This window comes from Oncorhynchus tshawytscha, linkage group LG13 (assembly GCF_018296145.1).
Source record: "Oncorhynchus tshawytscha isolate Ot180627B linkage group LG13, Otsh_v2.0, whole genome shotgun sequence".
Classification (NCBI taxonomy): Eukaryota; Metazoa; Chordata; class Actinopteri; order Salmoniformes; family Salmonidae; genus Oncorhynchus; species Oncorhynchus tshawytscha.
The window spans coordinates 58,089,723-58,112,416 of NC_056441.1; the positions used below are offsets into that span (position 1 = coordinate 58,089,723).

The 22,694-nt window shown below is 44.5% G+C and overlaps 1 protein-coding gene across 3 annotated transcripts in view; it reads left to right on the forward strand.

Annotated features, from left to right (window-relative positions):
- Positions 1-22,694, forward strand: part of LOC112265322 (E3 ubiquitin-protein ligase TRIP12) — a 43,526-nt gene that overhangs the window by 16,054 nt on the left and 4,778 nt on the right. For 2 of the 3 annotated variants that reach the window (XM_024442493.2, XM_042296030.1), the window contains 27 exons: positions 277-419; positions 782-865; positions 991-1,086; positions 1,728-1,879; positions 1,971-2,006; positions 2,231-2,326; positions 2,571-2,663; positions 5,554-5,715; positions 6,008-6,076; positions 6,180-6,345; positions 6,553-6,670; positions 6,832-6,988; positions 7,216-7,369; positions 7,783-8,011; positions 8,124-8,242; positions 8,603-8,807; positions 8,927-9,027; positions 11,112-11,286; positions 11,891-12,032; positions 12,274-12,465; positions 14,923-15,074; positions 15,273-15,430; positions 15,660-15,733; positions 15,846-16,045; positions 17,029-17,156; positions 18,780-18,931; positions 19,377-19,519. In XM_024442493.2, the coding sequence (XP_024298261.2) occupies positions 277-419; positions 782-865; positions 991-1,086; positions 1,728-1,879; positions 1,971-2,006; positions 2,231-2,326; positions 2,571-2,663; positions 5,554-5,715; positions 6,008-6,076; positions 6,180-6,345; positions 6,553-6,670; positions 6,832-6,988; positions 7,216-7,369; positions 7,783-8,011; positions 8,124-8,242; positions 8,603-8,807; positions 8,927-9,027; positions 11,112-11,286; positions 11,891-12,032; positions 12,274-12,465; positions 14,923-15,074; positions 15,273-15,430; positions 15,660-15,733; positions 15,846-16,045; positions 17,029-17,156; positions 18,780-18,931; positions 19,377-19,519 (3,696 nt within the window). The remainder of the gene's footprint in view (positions 1-276; positions 420-781; positions 866-990; positions 1,087-1,727; positions 1,880-1,970; positions 2,007-2,230; positions 2,327-2,570; positions 2,664-5,553; positions 5,716-6,007; positions 6,077-6,179; positions 6,346-6,552; positions 6,671-6,831; positions 6,989-7,215; positions 7,370-7,782; positions 8,012-8,123; positions 8,243-8,602; positions 8,808-8,926; positions 9,028-11,111; positions 11,287-11,890; positions 12,033-12,273; positions 12,466-14,922; positions 15,075-15,272; positions 15,431-15,659; positions 15,734-15,845; positions 16,046-17,028; positions 17,157-18,779; positions 18,932-19,376; positions 19,520-22,694) is intronic. The other variant, XM_024442492.2, reaches the window with a different exon arrangement.

Sequence of the window (22,694 nt, forward strand, 5' to 3'; positions counted from 1 at the left end):
TAGTGGTTTTAGTTTAATTATTCCTTTCAATTAACTGTCCAGTGTTTCCTGGTTTCTAAAATATGACAGTTTTCACCCATTTTATGAATGCGCTTCTTGTCGGTACCTGCACATGTCTGCTCACAGGTGTGTGTATGAACAGATGTTCACATTGCGAAACACAAGTGCAAGTTAGTGATGCCTTATGACCAGGAATGTCAGTTGTGTACTGCCATGTTTGATTGTGGGCTTTGTGGTATAGTTTGTGTAGTCACTCAGTCCCACTATGCCCCCCAGTCGGCGAGGCTCAGGCGTGGGCAAGCGCGGGGCAGCCGAAGCTCGCCGACAAGAGAAGATGGCTGACTCGGACAACAACCAGGATGGGGCCAACTCCTCGGCTGCCCGCACTGATGAGGCCCCGCAGGGGGCTTCGGGTACAGGTACCTACTGCGACTAGGGCACGAGTTTTTCCTTCTCAGCTCACATGGTCAGGGACAAACTCAGTGTACCATGATAGGTGTAGCACTACCTGCTTGTGGTAGCAGAGATTCTCTCCCCTTGACCCTTAGTGGATAAAAACCTTTGCACTATCCCACAAATTTCTGGTATGTGTTTGTTCTAAATGCATAGGAGCCAGCTAAAGCTTGATGTAGCCTCTGCTTGGTGTGTGTGTGTGTACACTAAAAGATCGTTGACGGTTTTCCTAGGTGTGTATGATCCTTACTTGAACTCTTTGTTTGGTACGTTTGTTGTAATTTTGATGAGGACAATGGTGATTTAATTGCCCCTTAATTTTCTCCAGCTTCTAGCTCAGTGGCCGGAGCTGTAGGGATGACCACATCCGGTGAGAGTGAGTCCGATGACTCTGAAATGGGCAGACTCCAAGGTATGACGATCACAGCTTTCCTTAGATACAGGTGCCAATGTTCCTGTCTAAGAGTTCCCTGTCAGCCCTTGTTGGTGTTGCGGGATCTTTGGTTGTTGTCTAACCTAGCTGTTTTCTCCCCACAGCCCTGCTGGAGGCCAGGGGTCTACCCCCACACCTCTTTGGGCCCCTGGGACCCCGCATGTCCCAGCTGTTTCACAGAACTATAGGCAGTGGAGCCAGTGAGTGCTACACCATCTTGTCTGTGTCCAGAATCCATTTAATTACCGCTTAACATCTTTTTTATTTCTTTAAAAAAAAAAAATATTTATTTAACTAGGCAAGTCAGTTTAGAACATTCTTATATACAATTACGGCCTACCCCGGCCAAACCCTCCCATGACCCGGACAACACTGAGCCAATTGTGCACCGCCCTATGGGACTCCCGATCACGCTGGTTGTGATACAGCCCGTGATCAAACCAGGGTCTGTAGTGAAGCTTCTAGCACTGAGATGCAGTGCCTTAAACCGCAGCGCCACTCGGGAGCCCCGAGTGAGCAGGATGTTTCCATTCTCCCTCAGGGGAGGCATGTTGAGTTCACTTATGTCTGTCTTTATTCTTCTAACCTGCTATTCACTCAACTCTAATCCAAGTGTGTGCTGACTGCACTCCTGGCAGGGCCCATATTTTAAAAAATTCTCAGAGGAGTGCTGATCTAGGGTCTGATTTCCCCCTCGCCATATAATCTCATTATATGGCGAGGGATTTAGCTTTTATCTTAAGGGCTAAACTGATCCTATATCAGCACTCCTACTCTTGTGAATACTGGCCCTGCTGTTTAGTCTCTACTCTGACCTGCTTTATCCCTCCTCTCCTCCCAGGCTCCAAGGCTCAGCAGCTGCTGCAGGGCCTGCAGGCCACCGGCGACGAGTCCCAGCAGCTCCAGGCCGCTATCGAGATGTGCCAGCTGCTAGTGATGGGCAACGAGGAGACACTAGGAGGCTTCCCCGTGAAGAGCGTGGTGCCTGCTCTGGTGAGTCACAAAATGCTTTGTCTGCCTTTAGTCTTAAGTCATTTTACACCGTGACTTGATTTGAAGTCCCTTAATCCCCTCTTCTTTACAGATGACATTGTTACAGATGGAGCATAACTTTGACATTGTGAGTATCCTGAGCTTATATCTTTGGGGGGGACCCAGTGATATTTGTTTTTCACCATGACATTAGGCCTACATTGCGAGGTGCCACACTCTCTCCTGGTTATATTTTGTTGCAAATAAAATAACTGTACCTCAGTACAGTGTTTTAACTGTGGTTTCAGCCAACAAGGATTCCTTTGGAGTTATGTTTGTGAAATCTGTATCTTACCCCGTGCCTCTGCTCAGATGAACCATGCCTCCCGTGCTCTCACTTACATGATGGAGGCGCTGCCTCGGTCCTCTGCTGTGGTCGTGGATGCCATCCCCGTCTTCCTGGAGAAGGTAGGATAACCCCTTCTGCTCAGGTTCAGTAGGCACCAAACACACACATTCAAATTTCAGTACTGCCTAGTACGTTTGAAAACATGTCCCAACAATTAATACCTACTGAATGCAACCCAGGTTTTCCTAGCCCACACCTTGTTCTCTTGTCTTCCATTTGTCTTTCTCATGTTCTTGTTCCCTCTTCATTCATATGCAGTCATAAAACTGTGGTGGATATGATAATAGCTCGCTCTGTCTGCAGCTTCAGGTGATTCAGTTCATTGACGTGGCGGAGCAGGCCCTGACTGCCTTGGAGATGTTGTCAAGGCGACACAGCAAAGCCATCCTGCAGGCTGTAAGTGTTGCTCCCTCTGGCTCAGCTCTGCCTCTCTCTCTCTCATCTCTGCTCCCTACCCGGCTCTCATGGACTCACCTTAAAATAAGTGATGGTGGTGGCTTTATGTTAGATATATCTCAGGTTTTCCATTAGCCGGAAATAATAGTTGATAAATAAAACTGTTGCTGGCCAAAATGAACGGGAGTAAAAAAAAAAAAATAATAATAATAATAAGTGACCTCTAACTACCCATCCCGGATCCGGGAGAATTGTCATCAACTGACACGAAGTAGCAAAACGCAACGGACAAAAAATCTTACTAGAAAATATTAATATTCATGAAATCACAAGTGAAATATATTCAAACACAGCTTAGCCTTTTGTTAATCACCCTGTCATCTCAGATTTTGAAAATATGCTTTACAGCCAAAGCAAGACAAGCATTTGTGTAAGTTTATCGATAGCCTAGCATAGCATTATGCCTAGCTAGCAGCAGGCAATCTGCTTTTCTGATTTGTGACCAATCAAATTAAATGGTTTACCTTTGAGCTTCGGATGTTTTCACTCACGAGACTCCCAGTTAGATAGCAAATGTCCCTTTTTTCCAGAAAAATCATTTTTGTAGCCAAAAATAGCTCTGTTATTTCTTCACGTTTGGCTGAGATTTTTCTCATTCTTTTGCCTGCAATATCAGTTCTGTTATAGTCTGAGTATCTTTACAGTTTTGGAAACTTTAGTGCTTTCTATCCTAAGCTGTCAATTATATGCATATTCTATTTTCTGGTCCTGAAAAATAGCCCGTTTACTTTGGGAATGTTATTTAAAAAATTGTTTTTAAAAGACCCCTAAAAGACCCCTAGATTCAACAAGTTAACTAGGTAAGATAGTTAACCTCTCTAGGGTATGTGGGAAGCTCCACCTGGCCAACATCCAGTGAGATTGCAGAGCGCCAAATACAGAAATACACATTGTAAAAATTCAGAAAACAAAACATATTTTACATAGGTTTAAAGATGAACTTCTTGTGAATCCAACCACGGTGTCAGATTTTTAAAAAAATGCTTTACGGCGAAAGCATACCTTACGATTATTTGAGAACATAGCCCAGTAGACAAATCATTACAAACAGTCAACCAGCCAAGCAGAAGAGTTACAAAACTCAGAAATAGTGAAAATTAATCCCTTACCTTTGATCTTCATATGGTTGCACTCAGAAGATATTCATTTACTCGATAAAGTCTCATTATATCCAAAAAACCCTGTTCGCGGTTTCTTCAGTAATCCACAGGCTCAAACATAGTCAAAACAGGCAGACAAAAAAATCCAAATTGTATCTGTGAAGTTCATAGAAACATGTCAAACAATGTTTATATTCAATCCTCAGGTTGTTTTTAGCCTAAATGATCTGTAATATTTCAACCGGACAATAATGTCAATATAAAAGGTAAACAAGCAATGCACTCTCTCAGGATTGCGTATGAAAAAGCTCTGTGATACATCAGGGTCCACTTATTCAGACTGGTCTTACTCCCTCATTTATCAGAATACAAGTCTGAAACCATTTCTAAAGACTGTTGACATCTAGTGGAAGGCATAGGAACTGCAAATGGAGTCCTAAGTCAATGGATACTGTAATGGCATTGAATAGAAAACTACAAAACCAACAAAAAAAACTACTTCCTGAATGGATTTTTCTCAGGTTTTCGCCTGCTAAATCAGTTCTGTTATACTCAGACACTTAACAGTTTTGGAAACTTTAGAGTTTTCTATCCAGATCTACCAGTTATATGCATATCATATCTTCTGGGCACGAGTAGCAGGCCGTTTAATTTGGGCATGCTTTTCATCCAAAATTCCGAATGCTGCCCTCTACCCTAGAAAAGTTAAGAACAAATTATTTACAATGACGGCCCCCCCCGGCCAAACCATGCCTTAACACGGACGTCGCCAATTGTACGCCATCTAATGGGAGTAAAAAAATCCCATTGCAAAATAATAGGGATGCACGATATAGCATTAAGCATATTGGAATCGGACGATATTAAAAATGCCGTCATTGGCCTGATGTCTAGTATAACACCTGTGCAAAACCGATGAGATGAACGGAAGCTGTTTTTTAATTCAACAATTTCATGGTCAGAGATCCCTCAGTGTTAATAAATGGTTGCTATATTATAGTTGTGCAATACAGAATAACAGTATCACTTTAATAAATGAAATGGGGTTGAAAAGCCATTTTGAATTCACACATTTAATGGTCATAGGGGTGGAAACATCATGCTTTGGGGCTGTTTTTCTGCAAAGGGACCAGGACGACTGATCCGTGTAAAGGAAAAAATGAATGGGGCCATGTATCGTGAGATTTTGAGTGAACCTTCTTCCATCAGCAAGGGCATTGAAGATGAAACGTGGCTAGGTCTTTCAGCATGACTATGATCCCAAACACAATCTTTGGAGGGAGTTGAAAGTCCGTGTTGCCCAGCAACAGCCCCAAAACATCACTGCTCTAGAGGAGATCTGCATTGAGTTATGGGCCAAAAATACCAGCAACGGTGTGTGTGAACCTTGTGAAGACTTACAGAAAACATTTGACCTCTGTCATTGCCAACAAAGGGTATAAGACAAAGTATTGAGAAACTTTGTTATTGACCAAATACTTATTTTCCACCATAATTTGCAAATATATTCATTAAAAATCCTACAATGTGATTTTCTGGATTTTTTTTCTAATTTTGTCTGTCATAGTTGAAGTGTACCTATCATGTAAATTACAGGCCTCATCTTTTTAAGTGGGAGAACTTGCACAATTGGTGGCTGACTAAATACTTTTTTGCCCCACTGTATGTGCCAGTTATCCCTAATTCTTGTTTAACTGTTTCATTTTGAATGTGTTTCCTGTGTCGTGCAGGGTGGCCTAGCTGACTGTCTGCTGTACCTGGAGTTCTTCAGCATCAACGCCCAGAGGAATGCCCTGGCCATTGCAGCCAACTGCTGCCAGAGCATCACCCCTGATGAGTTCCACTTTGTCTCTGACTCTCTGCCACTGCTGACCCAGAGACTCACACACCAGGTACACATACATTCACCTTTTACATGCTGGCTATCCGTTAATTAAAGAAACAAGCAAATTATGCTGTCTGGTTTGCATAATATAAGGAAATAGATTTTTTAAATGTTTGATACTTAACTATATTTCAAACCTTTTCCTCAAGTAGTATTTTACTTTGACTTCCACTTTTACTTGAGTCAAGGTATCTTTTACTCAAGCATGTACATTTGGGACTTTTCCACCACTGGTGTTGTCTGTGGTATGTTCCCTGTGAAGATGTGTCTAATGTGGTTATTTCTCTCCCCCTGTACAGGATAAGAAATCCGTTGAAAGCACTTGTCTCTGTTTTGCCAGGCTGGTGGACAACTTTCAACACGAGGAGGTGAGTGAGGCGGTTCTACTCAACACGTTTCTATGGCTCTAACATCTCTCACCCTCCTGAACAGACTCATTATGACTGACCTCTGTGTGACCGCTGTCCACAGAACCTGCTACAGCAGGTGGCCTCACGGGACCTGCTGACCAACATCCAGCAGCTGCTGGTGGTCATCCCGCCCGTGCTCAGCTCGGGCATGTTCATCATGGTGGTGCGTATGTTCTCCCTCATGTGCTCCAACTGCCCCTGTCTAGCCGTGCAGCTCATGAAGCAGAGTAAGTGGCTCATGCAGACAAACACACTTTCTATTGGTTCGCATTTACACTGCTCACATGAATGAAGCCTAAAAATGCAGCTTACAAAATCTTGGGCAAGTTAACTATATAATGACAGTCTAAATGCCTCCAAGGCCAAAGTCCCTGACTGTATCAAGTCAATAGCCTGTGGAAAGAGGACAAACTAAGCACGTTGTCTTTGTTCAGATATTGCAGAGACTCTGCGCTTCCTTCTGTGCGGAGCGGCCAACGGTAGCTGCCAGGAGCAGATTGACCTGGTGCCCCGGAGCCCCCAGGAGCTCTATGAACTCACCTCACTCATCTGGTAAGGAACCTCCTCTGCTGCTCTCAACGTTACAACAACCTTTTCTACCCTAATGGTGGATGTGCATAAAAATGGCGGCCTCCATGCACCCGTCACAGATGGCTTGTTTGCGAATTTCCTTGATGCACTTTGCTAACTGTTTGTTGTTCCCCTTCCACCAGTGAGCTGATGCCCTGCCTGCCCAGAGAGGGCATCTTTGCTGTGGATCTCATGCTGAAGAAGGGCAGTGCACAGGCCACAGAGGGGGCCATCTGGCAGTGGAGGGACGACCGGGGCCTGTGGCACCCCTACAACCGCATCGACAGCCGCATCATTGAGGTAAAGAACAGACATGCTGCTCTGCTCCATTTTAGGGAATTTCCTTCCAGACTTAGGGCCCAGAGTTTGTCCTCTTCAGGTCAGGTAGTCAGAAAAAACTATGCCCTACCTATACTACAAGGAAGTAGACTGTTTCCGTCTTGATATGTTGTGAGCTGTGTGAATCCCCTGTGCAGCCCAGTGTTACACTAACGTCTGGGGGTGTCTGGTTCTCTCTTCCTCTCCAGACGGCCCACCAGAACGGAGAGGACGAGATCAGCCTGTCCACCCTGGGCCGCGTCTACACTATCGACTTCAACTCTATGCAGCAGATCAACGAGGACACTGGCACAGCACGGGGTATCCAGAGGAAACCCAACCCCTTAGCCAACCCCACTACTGGTGAGAGAGAGCCCATCATTACCTCTAGTCATAGACTATCCCCAAACTGGTGTCAGTTGTATGCGTTTCATGTCAGTTGCTGTTGTATGATGCCCTGATTGGGTTCTGAGACTAGCTCTATTCACTGGAAAATATACATTTTATAGATCGCTATAGACTGACCCAGTGGAGAAAGGGGTCAGCGCCCCAAGTTATTGGTATTTTTATTGAGCCTTTGAACCAGTTATTCCCATTGAGGGCAGATTACCTTTTTCCCAATGCAGACATGCTCTTAACGCATCTTTTTGTAAACTCGTGAAATTGAACAGGCTGCTTCTTTGTGTCTTCTGCACTAGCTGATGGAATCCAATTTCTGCTTTTGAGTCAAAAGAACTATCAAATCTTACGTGAGTTTTCCCCTGTCTGTCCCCCAGGGGGTCACCAGGAGGTGAGGCGGGAGGATGCACGGGCCCAGCTGATGAAGGAAGACCCTGAGCTGGCCAAGTGCTTCATCAAGACCCTTTTTGGGGTGCTGTACGAGGTGTACAGTTCGTCGGCAGGCCCAGCCGTCAGACATAAGTGCCTCCGAGCCATCCTCAGGATCATCTTCTTCGCCGATGCCGAGCTCCTCAAGGACGTGCTGAGGAACCACGCGGTGTCCAGGTGAACTTTTGACTCACGATTGCTGCTTCCATTGACAAAAATAAATAGTCAGTACGACATGCGTCTTCACATCACACCTGAACCTCAGTGTTTGTCTGTTTCCTTCTCCCAGTCACATTGCCTCCATGCTGTCCAGCCAGGACCTGAAAATTGTAGTGGGCTCTCTGCAGATGGCTGAGATCCTCATGCAGAAGCTGCCAGACGTATTCAGTGTCTTTTTCAGAAGAGAAGGTGATAAATCCTGCCTGAGCTGGTGTCTCCTCCCTAGAGGAGCTGACCCGTAACGATCCTTAACACACAGCTATTTTCTAGCACCAGGAGCTGCTGTTCAGAGGACCTGTTATGATTGGTCCTCCACTGCTATTTGAGCTTCAATGTATTTTTAGCGAAGTCAACACTGAGGTCACAAAATTGGGATGTCACACCACAGTGCACTTATGTCGTGGACCACAGAACTCTGTTTATCTAGTTAAATGCCTGATTTATTGAATCACAATTTCTCACACCAACCTCTTTAATATCAGAGAATTGGGAAAAGAGGAATTTCGCTGTATTCCATCAGCCCTCACCTCTGCCCTCCTCCCCTGCCAGGTGTGATGCACCAGGTGAAGAACCTGGCTGAGTCGGAGGCCTTCCTCACTAGTCCCCCGAAGGCGTGCACCAGCGGCACGGCTAGCCTGTGTACCACCACCATCAGCACTGCAAACACTACGGCGGCCACCACCGCCACCCCAGACCTGGGCTCACCTAGCTTCCAGCACAGCATGGACGACTCGCTGGACCTCAGCCCACAGGGGTGAGAGAACACGAATACTAAATACATGTGAATGTGCATGTATGATAGGTCAGATACCACACGCAAGGACACTCACACACTCCTCCATAGAACAACATTAATCTCCCCCTCTCTCCTAGGCGGTTAAGTGATGTGCTGAAGAGAAAACGTCTGCCTAAGAGAGGGCCCAGAAGGCCCAAGTACTCTCCTCCCAGAGACGACGACAAAGTAGACAATCAGGGTAATAGTTCCAATAACAATCACAGTCTCTAAGCCTGGATGCACATGGTTCTCACAGGTGATACAAATAGTGCTAAATGTCAATGATACATTTGTAGTAGTAAAGGTGAAATTCCTGTGTGTGTATACATGCATGTATGCATACATACAGTACAAGTCAAAAGTTTGGGGACATCTACTCATTCAAGGATTTCTTTATTTTGGCTATTCTACATTGTATAAAAGTAGTCGACATCAAAACTATGAAATAACACATGGAATCATGTAGTAACCAAAAAAAGTGTTAAATAAAAATATATTTGCTATTCTTCAAAGTTTGCCACCCTTTGCCTTGATGACAGCTTTGCACACTCTTGGCATTGTCTCAACCAGCTTAACCTGGAATTTCACCTTAACCTAGCTTTTCCAACAGTCTTGGAGTTCCCACATATGCTGAGCACTTGTTGGCTGCTTTTCCATCAATCTGTGGTCCAACTCAACCCAATTGAGATGGTTTGGGATGAGGTCGGGTCATCTGCTGCAGCACTCATCACTCTTCTTGGTCAAATAGCCCTTACACAGCCTGGAAGTGTGTTGGGTCATTGTCCTGTTGAAAAACAAATGATAGTCCCACTAAGCTCAAACCAGATGGGATGGCGTGTCGCTGCAGAATGCTGTGGTAGCCATGCTGGTTAAGTGTGCCTTGAATTCAAAATAAATCAGATGGCGTACCAGCAAAGCACCATCACACCACCTCCGTGCTTCACGGTGGGAACCACAAATGCACATATCGTCTGTTCACCCACACCGCGTCACAAAGACAGTAGTTGGAACCAAAAATCTCAAATTTGGACTCATCAGACCAAAGACCAGATTTCCACCGGTCTAATGTCCATTGCTCGTGTTTCTTGGCCCAGCACGTCTTCTTATTGGTGTCCTTTAGTAGTGGTTTGTTTGCAGCACTTTGACCATGAAGGCCTGGTTCACACAGTCTCATCTGAACAGTTGATGTCTGTTAATTGAGCTCTGTGATGCATTTATTTGAGCTGCGATTTCTGAGGCTGGTAACTGTAATGAACTTATCCTCTGCAGCAGAGGTAACTCTAGGTCTTCCTTTCCTGTGGCGGTTCTCTTGAGAGCCAGTTTCATCATAGCGCTTGATGGTTTTTGCGACTGCACTTGAAGAAACGTTCAAAGTTCTTGATATTTTCCGCATTGACTGACCTTCATGTCTTAAAGTAATGATGGACTATCGTTTCTCTTTGCTTATTTGAGCTGCTGTTGTCATTATATGGACTTGGTCTTTTACCAAATAGGGCTATCCTCTATACCCAACCCTACCTTATCACAACACAACTGATTGGCTCAAATGCATTAAGAAGGAAATAAATTCCACACATTAACTCAACAAGGTATACCTGTTAATTGAAATGTATTCCAGGCGACTACCTCATGAAGCTGGTTGAGATAATGCCGGGAGTGTGCAAAGCTGTCAAGGCGAAGGGTGTCTACTTTGAAGAATCTCAAATATATTTTGATTTGTGTATATATATTTTGATTTGTTTTTCCCCTTTTTGGTTACTACATGATTCCATATGTGTTAGTTCATAGTATTAATATCATCACTATTGTACAATGTAGAATTAAAAAAAAAATTTTTTAAAGAAACTCTCGAATGAGTAGGTGTCACAACCTTTTGACTGTTTGTGTGTGTAAATCCATGACGAGTCGACGCTTCAAAATTGGTTCTCATTTGTGGCATCATTGGTCTCCATGCCTCTTTGTGCCTGGAGTCCTGGTATATTTGGGACATTTATGTAGAATGCAAACTGATCCTTATGATTTCTTGACCAAAATAAATAAATACATACAGCATGACTTCATTCTTTAATATCTGCCAGAGAATCTGGTGTCTGTTTCAAACAACTATAACAGAGTTTCCCAAGGGGTGCATATTCAAATAATCTACCAATCATCAAGCTTTGATTATTTTAATCAGCTGTCTAGTGCTTGGGCAAAAACCAAAATGTGCACCCCTCTGGGGTCCCTGGACTGAGTTTGGGAACAGTTTCATCCTGTGACTAACCATTCTACTGTTCCCTACAGCCAAGAGTCCTACCACTACTCAGTCCCCCAAATCCTCCTTCTTGGCCAGTCTGAACCCCAAGACCTGGGGCAAGCTGGGCGCCCAGACCAACAGCACAAACTCTGAGCCCTCTCGCACGGCCAGTGTGAGTGGCCTGGCACGCGCCCTTCCCAAGGACTCGGTCTCCAACAACAGGTACGACGGAAACCGTGGTGATGATGATTTTATCGCTGTGTTGGTAGTAGTGGTGGAGATTACCATTGGCTCGCTCAGAAAATGTAGCTAGGACTGTTCAGTATGAAAATTGGTGTGCAACGGTGCTGTTCCTGAAGATCAGTTGAAAAACATGGAGAGGTTTGGTTGTGTAAATATGAGCATTCAAAATGCACTGTTACCCTTTTAAATATGTCACTCATTGCTTCATGCCACACCCCACCACACGGTGCAAACATACCTCAGTCTGTTCAAGAACATTGAATGCTTTGTGGGAAGGTGTCATCCAGTACAGACTGTCACGCGACACGAGTTTAATCCCAAAAAATGTGCCCCTCGTTTGGCGGTCCTGAGGGCAGCACTTAAAATGGAATGGGCTCGCGGATTTGGCCCTTGGGCTCTGTTTGACACCCCTGGTTTAGTCAAACCGATTGCACCCAAGCTGTCAAATCTTAGATTCCTCCTGGTTCCAAGGTCTCTCCCCTTGAACAACCTCCAATGGGCTTTGTGGGAGTTGGGATTTGAGAAAACAAGACAGCCAATAGTAGTAGTAGTAGTGGTGATGAAGATGGTCATCCCCTTACAGGGACAAGATCAAGGCTTGGATCAAAGAGCAGGCCTGTAAGTTTGTGGCACGCTACTTCAACAATGAAAACATTGATGGCAGCAACCCCGCACTAAATGTACTCCAGAGACTCTGCACCGCCACGCAACAGCTCAGCCTACAGGTACTGTACTTCCCAACACTCACCCACGTTGTAGTATTGCACTCGATGAAAGTAAATAGTCATTAGTTGACATCTTGGAGACTGCTTTGGAAACCCTGTTTGCTAATACTAACTTGAGAACAGCTGTTTTGCTTTGCTGTTTTGACGGTACAGGGTACTATCTACATTGCTAGCTAAAGACAAGGTCATTAAGGTATGATGGTGAGTGACTTGGGCTGTCACACCCCCAATCCCCCACCAGATGGACGGTGGCGTGGAGTGCCTCGTGGAGATCTGCAGCATCGTGTCGGAGTCGGATGTGTCGTCGTTCGAGATCCAGCACAGCGGCCTGGTCAAGCAGCTGCTGCTCTACCTGACCTCCAGCAGTGACCGTGACCTGGTCAGCCGTGACGTCCGCCTCAAGAGGTTCCTGCACGTCTTCTACGGCTGCCCGGTAAGGCTGTTCGACTGGTCTGAAGCACAGAACTAGAATGAGATTCTGTTTCTATTATCAGAAGTTTGTCTTTTGCCCGATGAAGACGTTCATCCTTTCTCAGTATCCAGTGACTGAATGTAGCCAACTCCAGTCTAATAGGCCATTTTGGCAGAGACTGGAGCTGAGGGCATTTTAAAAATAAAAAAAACATCTGTCTAGGAAGGCAGTCACACAAACAAATGGGCCATGTTGCGCTAGTAGGGCAGCCAAGTTTTTCCCTGACCACTTCAGATTGACCTGACCAGGATAAACTCAAGGCCCTAATTATTGGCTATACATCTCATGGCTCTAAATACAGTATAAAGCCAGTATGAGGGTTTGCACTCAGGCTAGAATGAATGGCAGCTGGTCTGTATATGTATATTTTTCTCCTAGAGTTCAAAAGGTACTCACTCAACTGAGCCCCACCCTCAAGTTTTGTGGCCTACTAGAGTATTGCTATATCTATTGCTTATATAATGTAGTATTTTTATTAAATGTAAACCTTTTATTTAACTAGTCAAGTCAGTTGACAGCCAAACCCGGATGATGCTGGGTCAATTGTGCGCCGCCCTATGGGACGCCCAATCACGGCCGGTTGTTATTCAGCCTGGAATCGAACCAGGGTCTGTAGTGACGCCTCTAGCACCAAGATGCAGTGCCTTAGACTGCTGCGCCACTCGGGAGCCCTACATTATGAAGTTCAGACCAGTGTTTCCCAACTCCGGTCCTCGAGTATCCGCAACAGCACACATTTTTGTTGTAGCCCTGGGCAAAAACACCTGATTCAGCTCATTGAGGCCTTGGTGATTAGTTGACAAGTTGAATCGGGTGTTTTTGTCCTGGGCTACAACACAATGGAAGTTGGGAAACACTGGCCTAGACTGTTGTCTTTTTTTCAATTATATGTGACATTTGAATTGTCAGTTTAATGTTCTTCTACATATTCCCTGTTAATATACATTTAACTCCCAATTTGCCAGTATCTGATGAATTATAGCTGCTTGCTCCTGTTACACACAGCAGGTGTTTTAAATAAGTCATTTGTTTGTACAGCTCTGAAGGCATAAGTCTGAAATGTATGCTCCTTTTTTTATTTATACTGGGCAAAAATATGAATGCAACATGCCACAATTTCAAAGATTTTACTTCGTTACAGTTCATTTAAGGAAATCATTCAATTGAGAAAAAAAAATGCATTAGGCCCTAATCTATGGATTTCACATGACTGGGAATAGAGTTGGTACTTTAAAAATAAGAAAAATATAAATAAAATTAGAGGCGTGTATCCTCATGCAGCGTGACAGCGAGTTGATCAGGCTGTTGATTGTGGGCTGTGTTATGTTGTCCCTCTGGATATTGGCGTGAACTGTAACACGTTGTACACCGATCGATAGCATCCCAAACATGCTCAATGGGTGACATGTCTAGTGAGTATGCAGGTCATTTTAAAGAACTGGGACATTTTCAGCTTCCAGTAATTGTGTACAGATCCTTGCGACATGGTGCTGTGTGTTATGTGGAAACATGAGTTGGCGGTGGATGAATGGCACGACAGTGGGCCTCAGGATCTCGTCATGATATCTCTGTGCATTGAAATTGCCATCCATAAAATGCAATTGTTTGTCTGTAGCTTATGCCTGCCCATACCATAACCCCACCGCGCTCTGTTCTTAACGTTGACGTCAGCAAACAGCTCACCCACACAACACCATACACGTCGTCTGTGGGTGTGAGGCCAGTTGGATATGCTGTTAAATTCTTTAAAACCACGGAGGCGGCTTATGGTAGAGAAATGACCGTTCAAACTTCTAGTAACAGCTCTGGTGGATATCCCTGCAGTCAGCATGCCAATTGCACACTCCCTCAACTTGAGACATCTGTGGCATGGTGTTGTGACAAAACTGCACATTTGAATAGACTTCTATTGTCCCCAGTTCAAGGTGCACCTGTGTAATGATCATGCTGTTAAATCAGCTCCTTGAAAGATTAATGCCATAGCTGTCAGGTGGATGGATTATCTTGGCGAAGGAAAAATGCTCAGTAACAGGAATGTAAACACATTTGGGCACAACATTTTAGGGAATTGCAGACATTTTCCATACGGACGAAAAGCTTCATCTTTTTCAGCTCAACTTTTTTATAGCTCCTTGCACTGTCATTATTTTATAGCTCCTTGCACTGTATGACACAATTGATTGATAAACCATGCGTTGTCATTTTTTTTTACAACGGCAATATTCAACCCTGGTTGTACTCAGTCAGTTTTATTCCATTTGTTTCCTACTAAGGGAGGAACTACCTTATCCCAGAAATAAATGCTTTTTTAAAAACATTTTTTTGTTTCAAAAATGTTTCTACAGTGTGCCCTGTTTTAATACGACAAGTCTTTGCAGTTTGTTTGAAGTGTGTCCCTCCTGTGTTATGTCTGTCCAGACCCCGGGGATGGAGCCGGCAGGCCGCCTGGAGCCATCTGAGAACGGGCCCCTGCTGTCACTGGTGCGCAAGATGAACAACTGCCTAAGCCAGATGGAGCAGTTCCCTGTCAAGGTGCACGACTTTCCCAGTGGCAACGGCAACGGGAGCAGGTTAGTTCAGTTACCAAGTTCCATCCCTTCCTTTTGTTCCACAAACCCTATTTTTGTCAGCCATTCACTAATGTGTGTTTACTTAATGTGTGATGCCCTATTGAAGTCTATATGGGTGTAGGTCAAGGAAGGGGACTTGCCTGTATTTACCTCTTTTGTATCATTGTGATCTTGTCTGTTGACATGCGTGTTCTTCAGAGGTTCTCAGGCTCTGAAGTTCTTTAACACACACCAACTCAAGTGTCAGCTGCAGAGGCACCCGGACTGCACCAATGTGAAGCAGTGGAAGGGGGGCCCGGTGAAAATTGACCCCCTGGCTTTGGTACAGGCCATTGAACGCTACCTGGTGGTCCGAGGTGAGCACTGGGAACTGTCTCTGCATTGAGTTACTGACTTGACTTAAGCCCTTTCACTCTGAGGAACATAGGTCACCCACAAATGATCTTCATCCAACGGGGCTGCTTTCTCAAGTTCCTTCCCAGAGTATTTCTGTCCTTCACTTCTGGCAGAATAGAATGTTTCCTTGTATTACTGACATTTATGGTTAACATGCTGACGTGCTCAATGGGACTTTTGTCTCTACAGGTTACGGACGAATAAGAGAGGAGGATGAGGACAGTGATGATGATGGTTCAGACGATGAAATTGATGAATCTCTGGTACGTAGCTACATTGTCCTTGCAAAATACTCTCCATATTGGATAATACCTCTTTCCCCCACCAATAACGATGTTACCTTCCACCCTAACTTGACCGTCTATCTCTGTCCAGGCGGCCCAGTTCCTGAACTCAGGCAGCGTGCGCCACCGGCTGCAGTTCTACATCGGCGACCACCTGCTGCCCTACAACATGACGGTTTACCAGGCGGTGCGGCAGTTCAGCCTGCAGGCAGAGGAGGAGAGGGAGTCAACAGATGACGAGGCCAACCCGCTCGGACGGGCCGGCATCTGGACCAAAACCCACACCATATGGTATCCCCTTTACGCTGGCTGTCCACACACACCAGTCTATAGGCTGGACTGATTAACGAGTCCAACCATAGCCTAAAATTGTGTTTTTGGTCCACCAGCGACTGTGGCAGGTAGATGTGAAAATCTACCAGCCCCTCAGATTTGTTTTATCAGCCAAAATATTTTTTTGCTGTAATTACATAAAACAGATGACCATGTTTCTAAAAAAAGAAGTGTATTAGTAAGAAGTATTGTAGTGTGTTGCTCAATTTCATTTTTTTTTTTTACCTCTCTTTTAATTAAAATGATCAGACACAAAATGTTCTGCTGCCCCTTTTTAAGGGCACATGGTTATCATAGTAACGGGGCCACCCGAGTCCAGTCACATGTCTAAGATTTGGCATCTAAGGCTTCTCTTCGCTCTCAGTTGACACAGCAGACTCAAACTAACGTTGAAAAACAACTGAACTTGTGAAAAAAACAATGTAAATAGACTATATTAGACAATCTTTTATGCCTGTACCCAGTGCCTCCAAAAATGTATCTATCATCACTTCACTCAGTGAGCTTAGCTCCCCTGCCAGGCAGTGTTGCTGCTTGAGGTGGGATATAGGATCCGTTTTTATTTGTGCAATAAACAGCTATGAAACAACAGCAGAAATACTTTGTAAATGGCTACTACAGCATTTTTCTAAGTATAAGCACATGTGCAATTGTCTATTTTTAGTCGCAAATGTAATGCTCACACTAGAGCCCTGCAAATTGACCACCCACCTTTGTGCGGGTGAAATAGACGTTCTTCCCCGCCAATACCTAAATCTACCTGCATTTGGCCCTGAACATATCTGACTGATGCTTGTAGTGGGTGGCTGTTAGGGTTGAGATGTCTCACACACAAACACACATGTCTAATAGGTGGCTGAGTTAGTGATCAAATGCAACTGACATGGCAGTGTAGTCATGTTCCACAATATGCTTTACGTAGAGACTCTCTATCCCATTAGGTATAAGCCAGTGAGGGAGGATGAGGATGGCACGAAGGATGTGGTGGGAGGGAAGAGGGGCCGGGCACAGACTGCCCCCACCAAGACCTCGCCCCGCAATGCCAAGAAACAGGACGAGCTGTGGCACGGTAGGAACCACTACCACCACCTCTGGGCCTAGGTGGGTGTCTGTGTTGTCTACTGGCCTGGAGACTGAGAGACCAGTTCTGCTGGTTTATTTTATAGTGCAACTCTAATGTACTCCTTACAGTGGGGAGTGAGCTGACCTGCTTCTTCTGTTTGACACAAGTTAACAGACCTTTCGCTAAGCTTTGCCTCTGTCAACATTTTCACGAAGCCCAATTAATCTTTCAAACCACTGGAGAAAACCACTCAACTGTTTTTAATCCTTAAGTCTATTTCCGAACCCGTGCGTCAATCTAAGTTTTAAAAAATTAAGAATCGACATGTCAGTTTAAGCTAGAGATGTTTTTTTTTGCATGGGCTGCATCTAAATCCACCTTATCTGCCCATGTCGTCCTTCCGCATCTGCGATGGAAGTTGGCTGAGTTATAGCGGTGCTTTTCCAACCATGAGACATTCCCGAAAATTGGTCTTCTCACGAGAATGTCTGTAGTGGAAAGATGACTCACGAGGATGTTCTCTGTTTTGCTCTACGACCCCCACGAGTATCATGGGACTCATCTGAAGGTAACCCATGGAAATATGGAGGTCGTTTTGTGGCAACAAAAATAAGAGGATAAATGTGTCAATGTTTTTCCTGAGCTTTCTTACTTTTTCTGCCAAGCGCTCTCTTAATTGTTGGCTAATGCCAACAGCAGATGAGCATTATTTTCTTTGAATATAGCCAACTTAGCTAGCTAACATGCATTTGGAGAACCAGTTATATTAACCCTATATGTAACATTGTCTTTAAACCACTGGTGAAGGGTCTGTATGCGATCAAAACATAAGGAAACCACTATCTTCAAGAAGAGATCCCAATAAACACTTTTGGTCCCATATGGTAGCCGATCAGTGTCGTTACACTATCGGAGATTGGTGCGAAAAATATATATTTCCCTTCTGCTCCTCCGAATGGTCTAGTACGTTGCTAGCGAGCAAACAATGTAACCTCAGTATAATTTTGCTTTCGAAAAATATTACAACACGCTCTATATTTCATGTATCATAGTTAAAAAATATAAAAAATCATAGCCCTCCATGGCTTCCAAGGGTTTTAAACATGAGCTTGTCCGAGGTGTTGGACTACAGTTGCTATCCATCGGTGTGCCCAAAATTCTGGGCCGGTGCTTAGTAACTTTTGAATTTACTTTTTTTTTTTTTACCATCTGAATTAGTGACCTGAGATGACGTCTTCACACAAACCCACAGATATGGTCTGTCTAATCAATTAATCAAATGTATTTCCAAAACTTTGCTTTTGCACGAACCCCCTGGCCAAAGGGCTTTTACAGTCTCAAATGACACCCTATTACTTTGAAAGTAGTGCACTACATAGGATATTTGACCATTCTTTAACCTACACTAAATCTGTCCACTCAAATCCTTATCTCATACTATACATTGTATCATGTTAGTTTAGCTACCACATCTGTGTCGTATTCATTGGCCACAAAACGGAAGAAAAGGACGAACAAGTGACTACCTGCCCTTGTCCAATAAGAAACGCTTGTTTTTGTTTCCCATTGCAAAACGTTTTGCTACAGTGTGCACGAATTATGACCCTGACTTGCTCTCTCCTCTCCCAGACGGCGTGTGTCCCAGCGTGGCCAGCCCGTTGGAGATGTACCTCATGTCAGAACCCCCAGAGAGCATCACCTTCGACGACCCGTCTCTGGATGTCAACCTGTTGCTGAGGGTGCTGCACTCCATTAGTAGTTACTGGTTCTACCTGTACGACGTGAGTAGCCTGTCCTATCCCCTCTCCAGCCCGCAGATACTGGCACTAACTGAACATACTGGTTGAGTCCCAGAAGACACCCTATAACCTTATAATGCACTACTTTTGACCAGGACCAATAGGGATCTGGTCAGAAGTAGTCCACCATGTAGGGAATACATTGCCATTTGTGACACAAGCCTGTATGTCTGCCCGTGTCTGCCCACTGTCTGTCATGTTCAACATAATGCTAAAGAGATCTTTATAGTCTTTGTGCGCTTGTAGAAGGTAAACCACAATGTACCATATGACTATAACTGTCTGCTAGCTAGACAGCTGTCTTAGTGCACACAGTTGCCCAAAATAATGGTCCTTTTTGCATTCAAACAACCTAGCCCCCTGTTTCTTTGCATCAGAGAAGGGGCACTGTGTTGTAGTTCCAGTAGACTGAGGTTGTTTTTTTCAGAATGCTGTTTCTAAGGAGATCATCCCCACCAGTGAGTTCATCAACAGTAAGCTGACAGCCAAGGCCAACCGACAGCTGCAGGACCCTCTGGTCATCATGACCGGCAACATCCCCACCTGGCTCACAGAGCTCGGCAAGACCTGGTAACTAGTTTTCAGCTCATAAACACCCACAAAAACCTGCCTAGCTTTTCTTGAGTATTTGACCGAGTATTCACTAATGCAATGTCCTCAAACCGCATGTCTAGACCAAGGTTGGGGACAATTCCATTTCAATTCAGGAAGTAAACTGAGACTTCAATTTTCTCTTCCAGGCCTAAGGTTAACCCCACATAAGCAACTGTTTATTAGGTACACCACCTCTTCCACGAAAATGGATCGCGCCTACACACAGGGAGTCACGTCGCCAACTATATAAAGCAGGCATCGAGGCATTCAGTTACTGTTTTATTGAACGTTAGGTCACTTTTTTTGCCCATTCTAAGTGAGTGTGGTATGATTGTCTGTGCCAGGTGCACCGGATCCAATATCTCAAACCCCGCACTCCTCGGCTTTTCACGCAAGACAGTGTCTAGGGTTTACCAAGAATGGTGCGACGAACAAAAAAACGTCCAGTTAATGGCTTTCCTTTCGGCGAAAACCGGACGAGAGGTCGAAGCGAATGGCAAGAATCGTGCAAACAGGCGGGCCACAAGTGGACCAGTAGTGGTGCACACCTTGTTAATCCTTGTCACGGATGGGCTATTGTAGCAGACACCGGGTTTCACTCCAATCTGCTAAAAACAAGAATTGGCTCCAGTGGGCATACGATCACCAACACTGGACAATTGAGTGGAAAAGCAGCCTGGAACATGAGAGCAAGTTCACTTTACTTGAGTGGCTTCAGCCCAATAGAGCGTCTTTAAGATGCGATGGATCGGGCTGTTCGCATGACTGCTCCGCCTTCCATTCTGCAGCAACTGCGGGATGCCATCGCACCAGGAACGTTTCCTGACACCTTGTAGAATGGCCCACAGAATTCCGGCAGTTCTGGAGGCAAAGAAGGGTCAGACCTGGTACTACACTGACTAAAAATATAAATGCAACGTGCAACAATTTCAACGTTTTTACTTAGTTACAGTTCATATAAGGAAATCGGTCAATTAAAAAAATATCATTTAGGCCATAATCTATTGATTTCACATGATTGGTATTACAGATCTGTTGGTCACAGATACCTTTTTAAAGAAAAAAGGTAGTTGTGTGGATCAGAGAACCAGTCGGGGATCTGGTGTGACCATTTGCCTCATGCAGTGCGACATCTCCTTCACATAGAATTTCAGTCTGATTGTGAAATTTTGTCCCACTCCTTTTCAATGGCTGTGCGAAGTTGCTGGATATATTGTCAGGATTTGGAGCACGCCGTCATACACATCATTCCAGAGCATACCAAATATGCCCAATGGGTGACATGTCTGGTGAGTATGCAGGCCATTGAAGAACTGGGCCATTTTCATCTTCAAGGAAGTGTGTACAGATCCTTGTGACATGTGCATTAACTTCTCTAGGATAGGGGGCAGCATTTGGAATTTTGGATGAAAAGCATGCCCAATTTCAACTGCCTGCTACTCATCCCTAGAAGATATGCATATTATTAGTAGATATGGATATAAAACACTCAAACTTCAAACTGTTTGAATCATGTCTGTGAGCATAACAGAACTTATGTAGCAGGCGAAACCCAGAGGACAAACATTCAGGTTTTGTTTTTGAGTTCACCCTCTTCATTGAGGTTTCATTGGGATTCCAGATTTCAAAGGGACTTGCTTGCAGTTCCTACCGCTTCCACTGGATGTCACCAGTCTTTAGAAATTGGTTGAGGCTATTCCTTTGTGTAATGAAGTATGGCCATCTTGAACAAGTGTCACTTCATGTGTACTGTTTGATAGAGGTGCAAGACCAGAAAGCATGCTTGTGTTTGTCTTCCTGTATTGAACACAGATCATCCCGTCTTCAATTTTATCAATTATTTACTTTAAATAATACCTAAAGTAGTTTGAAATGTTTTGGCAACGTTTACAGGTAACTTTTGAGATATTTTGTCGTCACGTTGCGCTAGTTGGAACCAGTGATTTTTTTTCTGGATCAAACACGCCATATAAATGGACATTTTGGATATGGAAGGAATTAATCAAACAAAAGGACCATTTGTGATGTTTATGGGACATATAGGAGTGCCGACAGAAGAAGCTCGTCAAAGGTATGATTTATATTTATTTCTGCGTTTTGTGTCGCGCCTGCAGGGTTAATGTTTTCTCTTTTGTTTACTAGGATGCTATGCTCAGATAATAGCATTGTTTGCTTTTGCCAAAAAGCCTTTCTGAAATCTGACATGTTGTGAATCCAGCCAACGTGTAGCTTTAATTTGGTATCTTACATGTGTGATTTCATGAAAGTTTGATTTTTATAGGAATTTATTTGAATTTGGCGCTCTGCATTTGCTAGCGTCCCACATATCCCGAAGAGGTTTTAACATGCTGAAACATGAGGTGATGGTGGCGGGTAAATGGCACCACACTGGGCCTTGGGATCTCATCACAGTACCTCTGCATTAAAATTCCCATCGATCAAATTGTGTTCGTTGTCCGTAGCTTATGCCTGCCAGTATCAAAACCCTACTGCCACCATGGGGCACTGTTCCTAACGTTGACATCGGCAAACTGCTTGCCCACACGACACCATACATGCTGTCTGCCATCTGCCTGGTACAGTTGAAACTTCTCTAGCGTGCCAGGGGCCATCGAAGGTGAGCATATGCCCACTGAAGTTTGTTAAGACGCCGAACTGCAGTCAGGTCAAGATCCTGTTGAGCACGCAGATGAGTTTCTCTGAAACTGTTTCTGACAGTTTGTGCAAATAATTTGGTTATATAAACCCACAGTTTCATCAGCTGTCCGGATGGCTGGTCTCAGACGATCCTGCAGGTAAAGAATCCAAATGTGGAGGTCCTGGGCTGGTGTGGTTACACAGTCTGCCATTGTGAGGCCAGTTGGACGTACTGCCAAATTCTCTAAAAGGATGGAGGTTTGCAGTGAAGAAATGATCTGGCAAGAGCTCTGGTGCACAGTCCTCCAGTCAGCATGTCAATGCTCCTTCAAAACTTGACATCTGGTGTTGTGACAACTGCACATTTTAGTGGCCTTGAATTGTCCCCAGCACAAGGTGCACCTGTGTGCTGATCATACTGTCTAATCAGCTTCTTGATATGTCACACCTGTCGGATGGATGGATTATGTCACTAACAGGGATGTGAACAAATGTGTTAACGAAATCTTTCTTG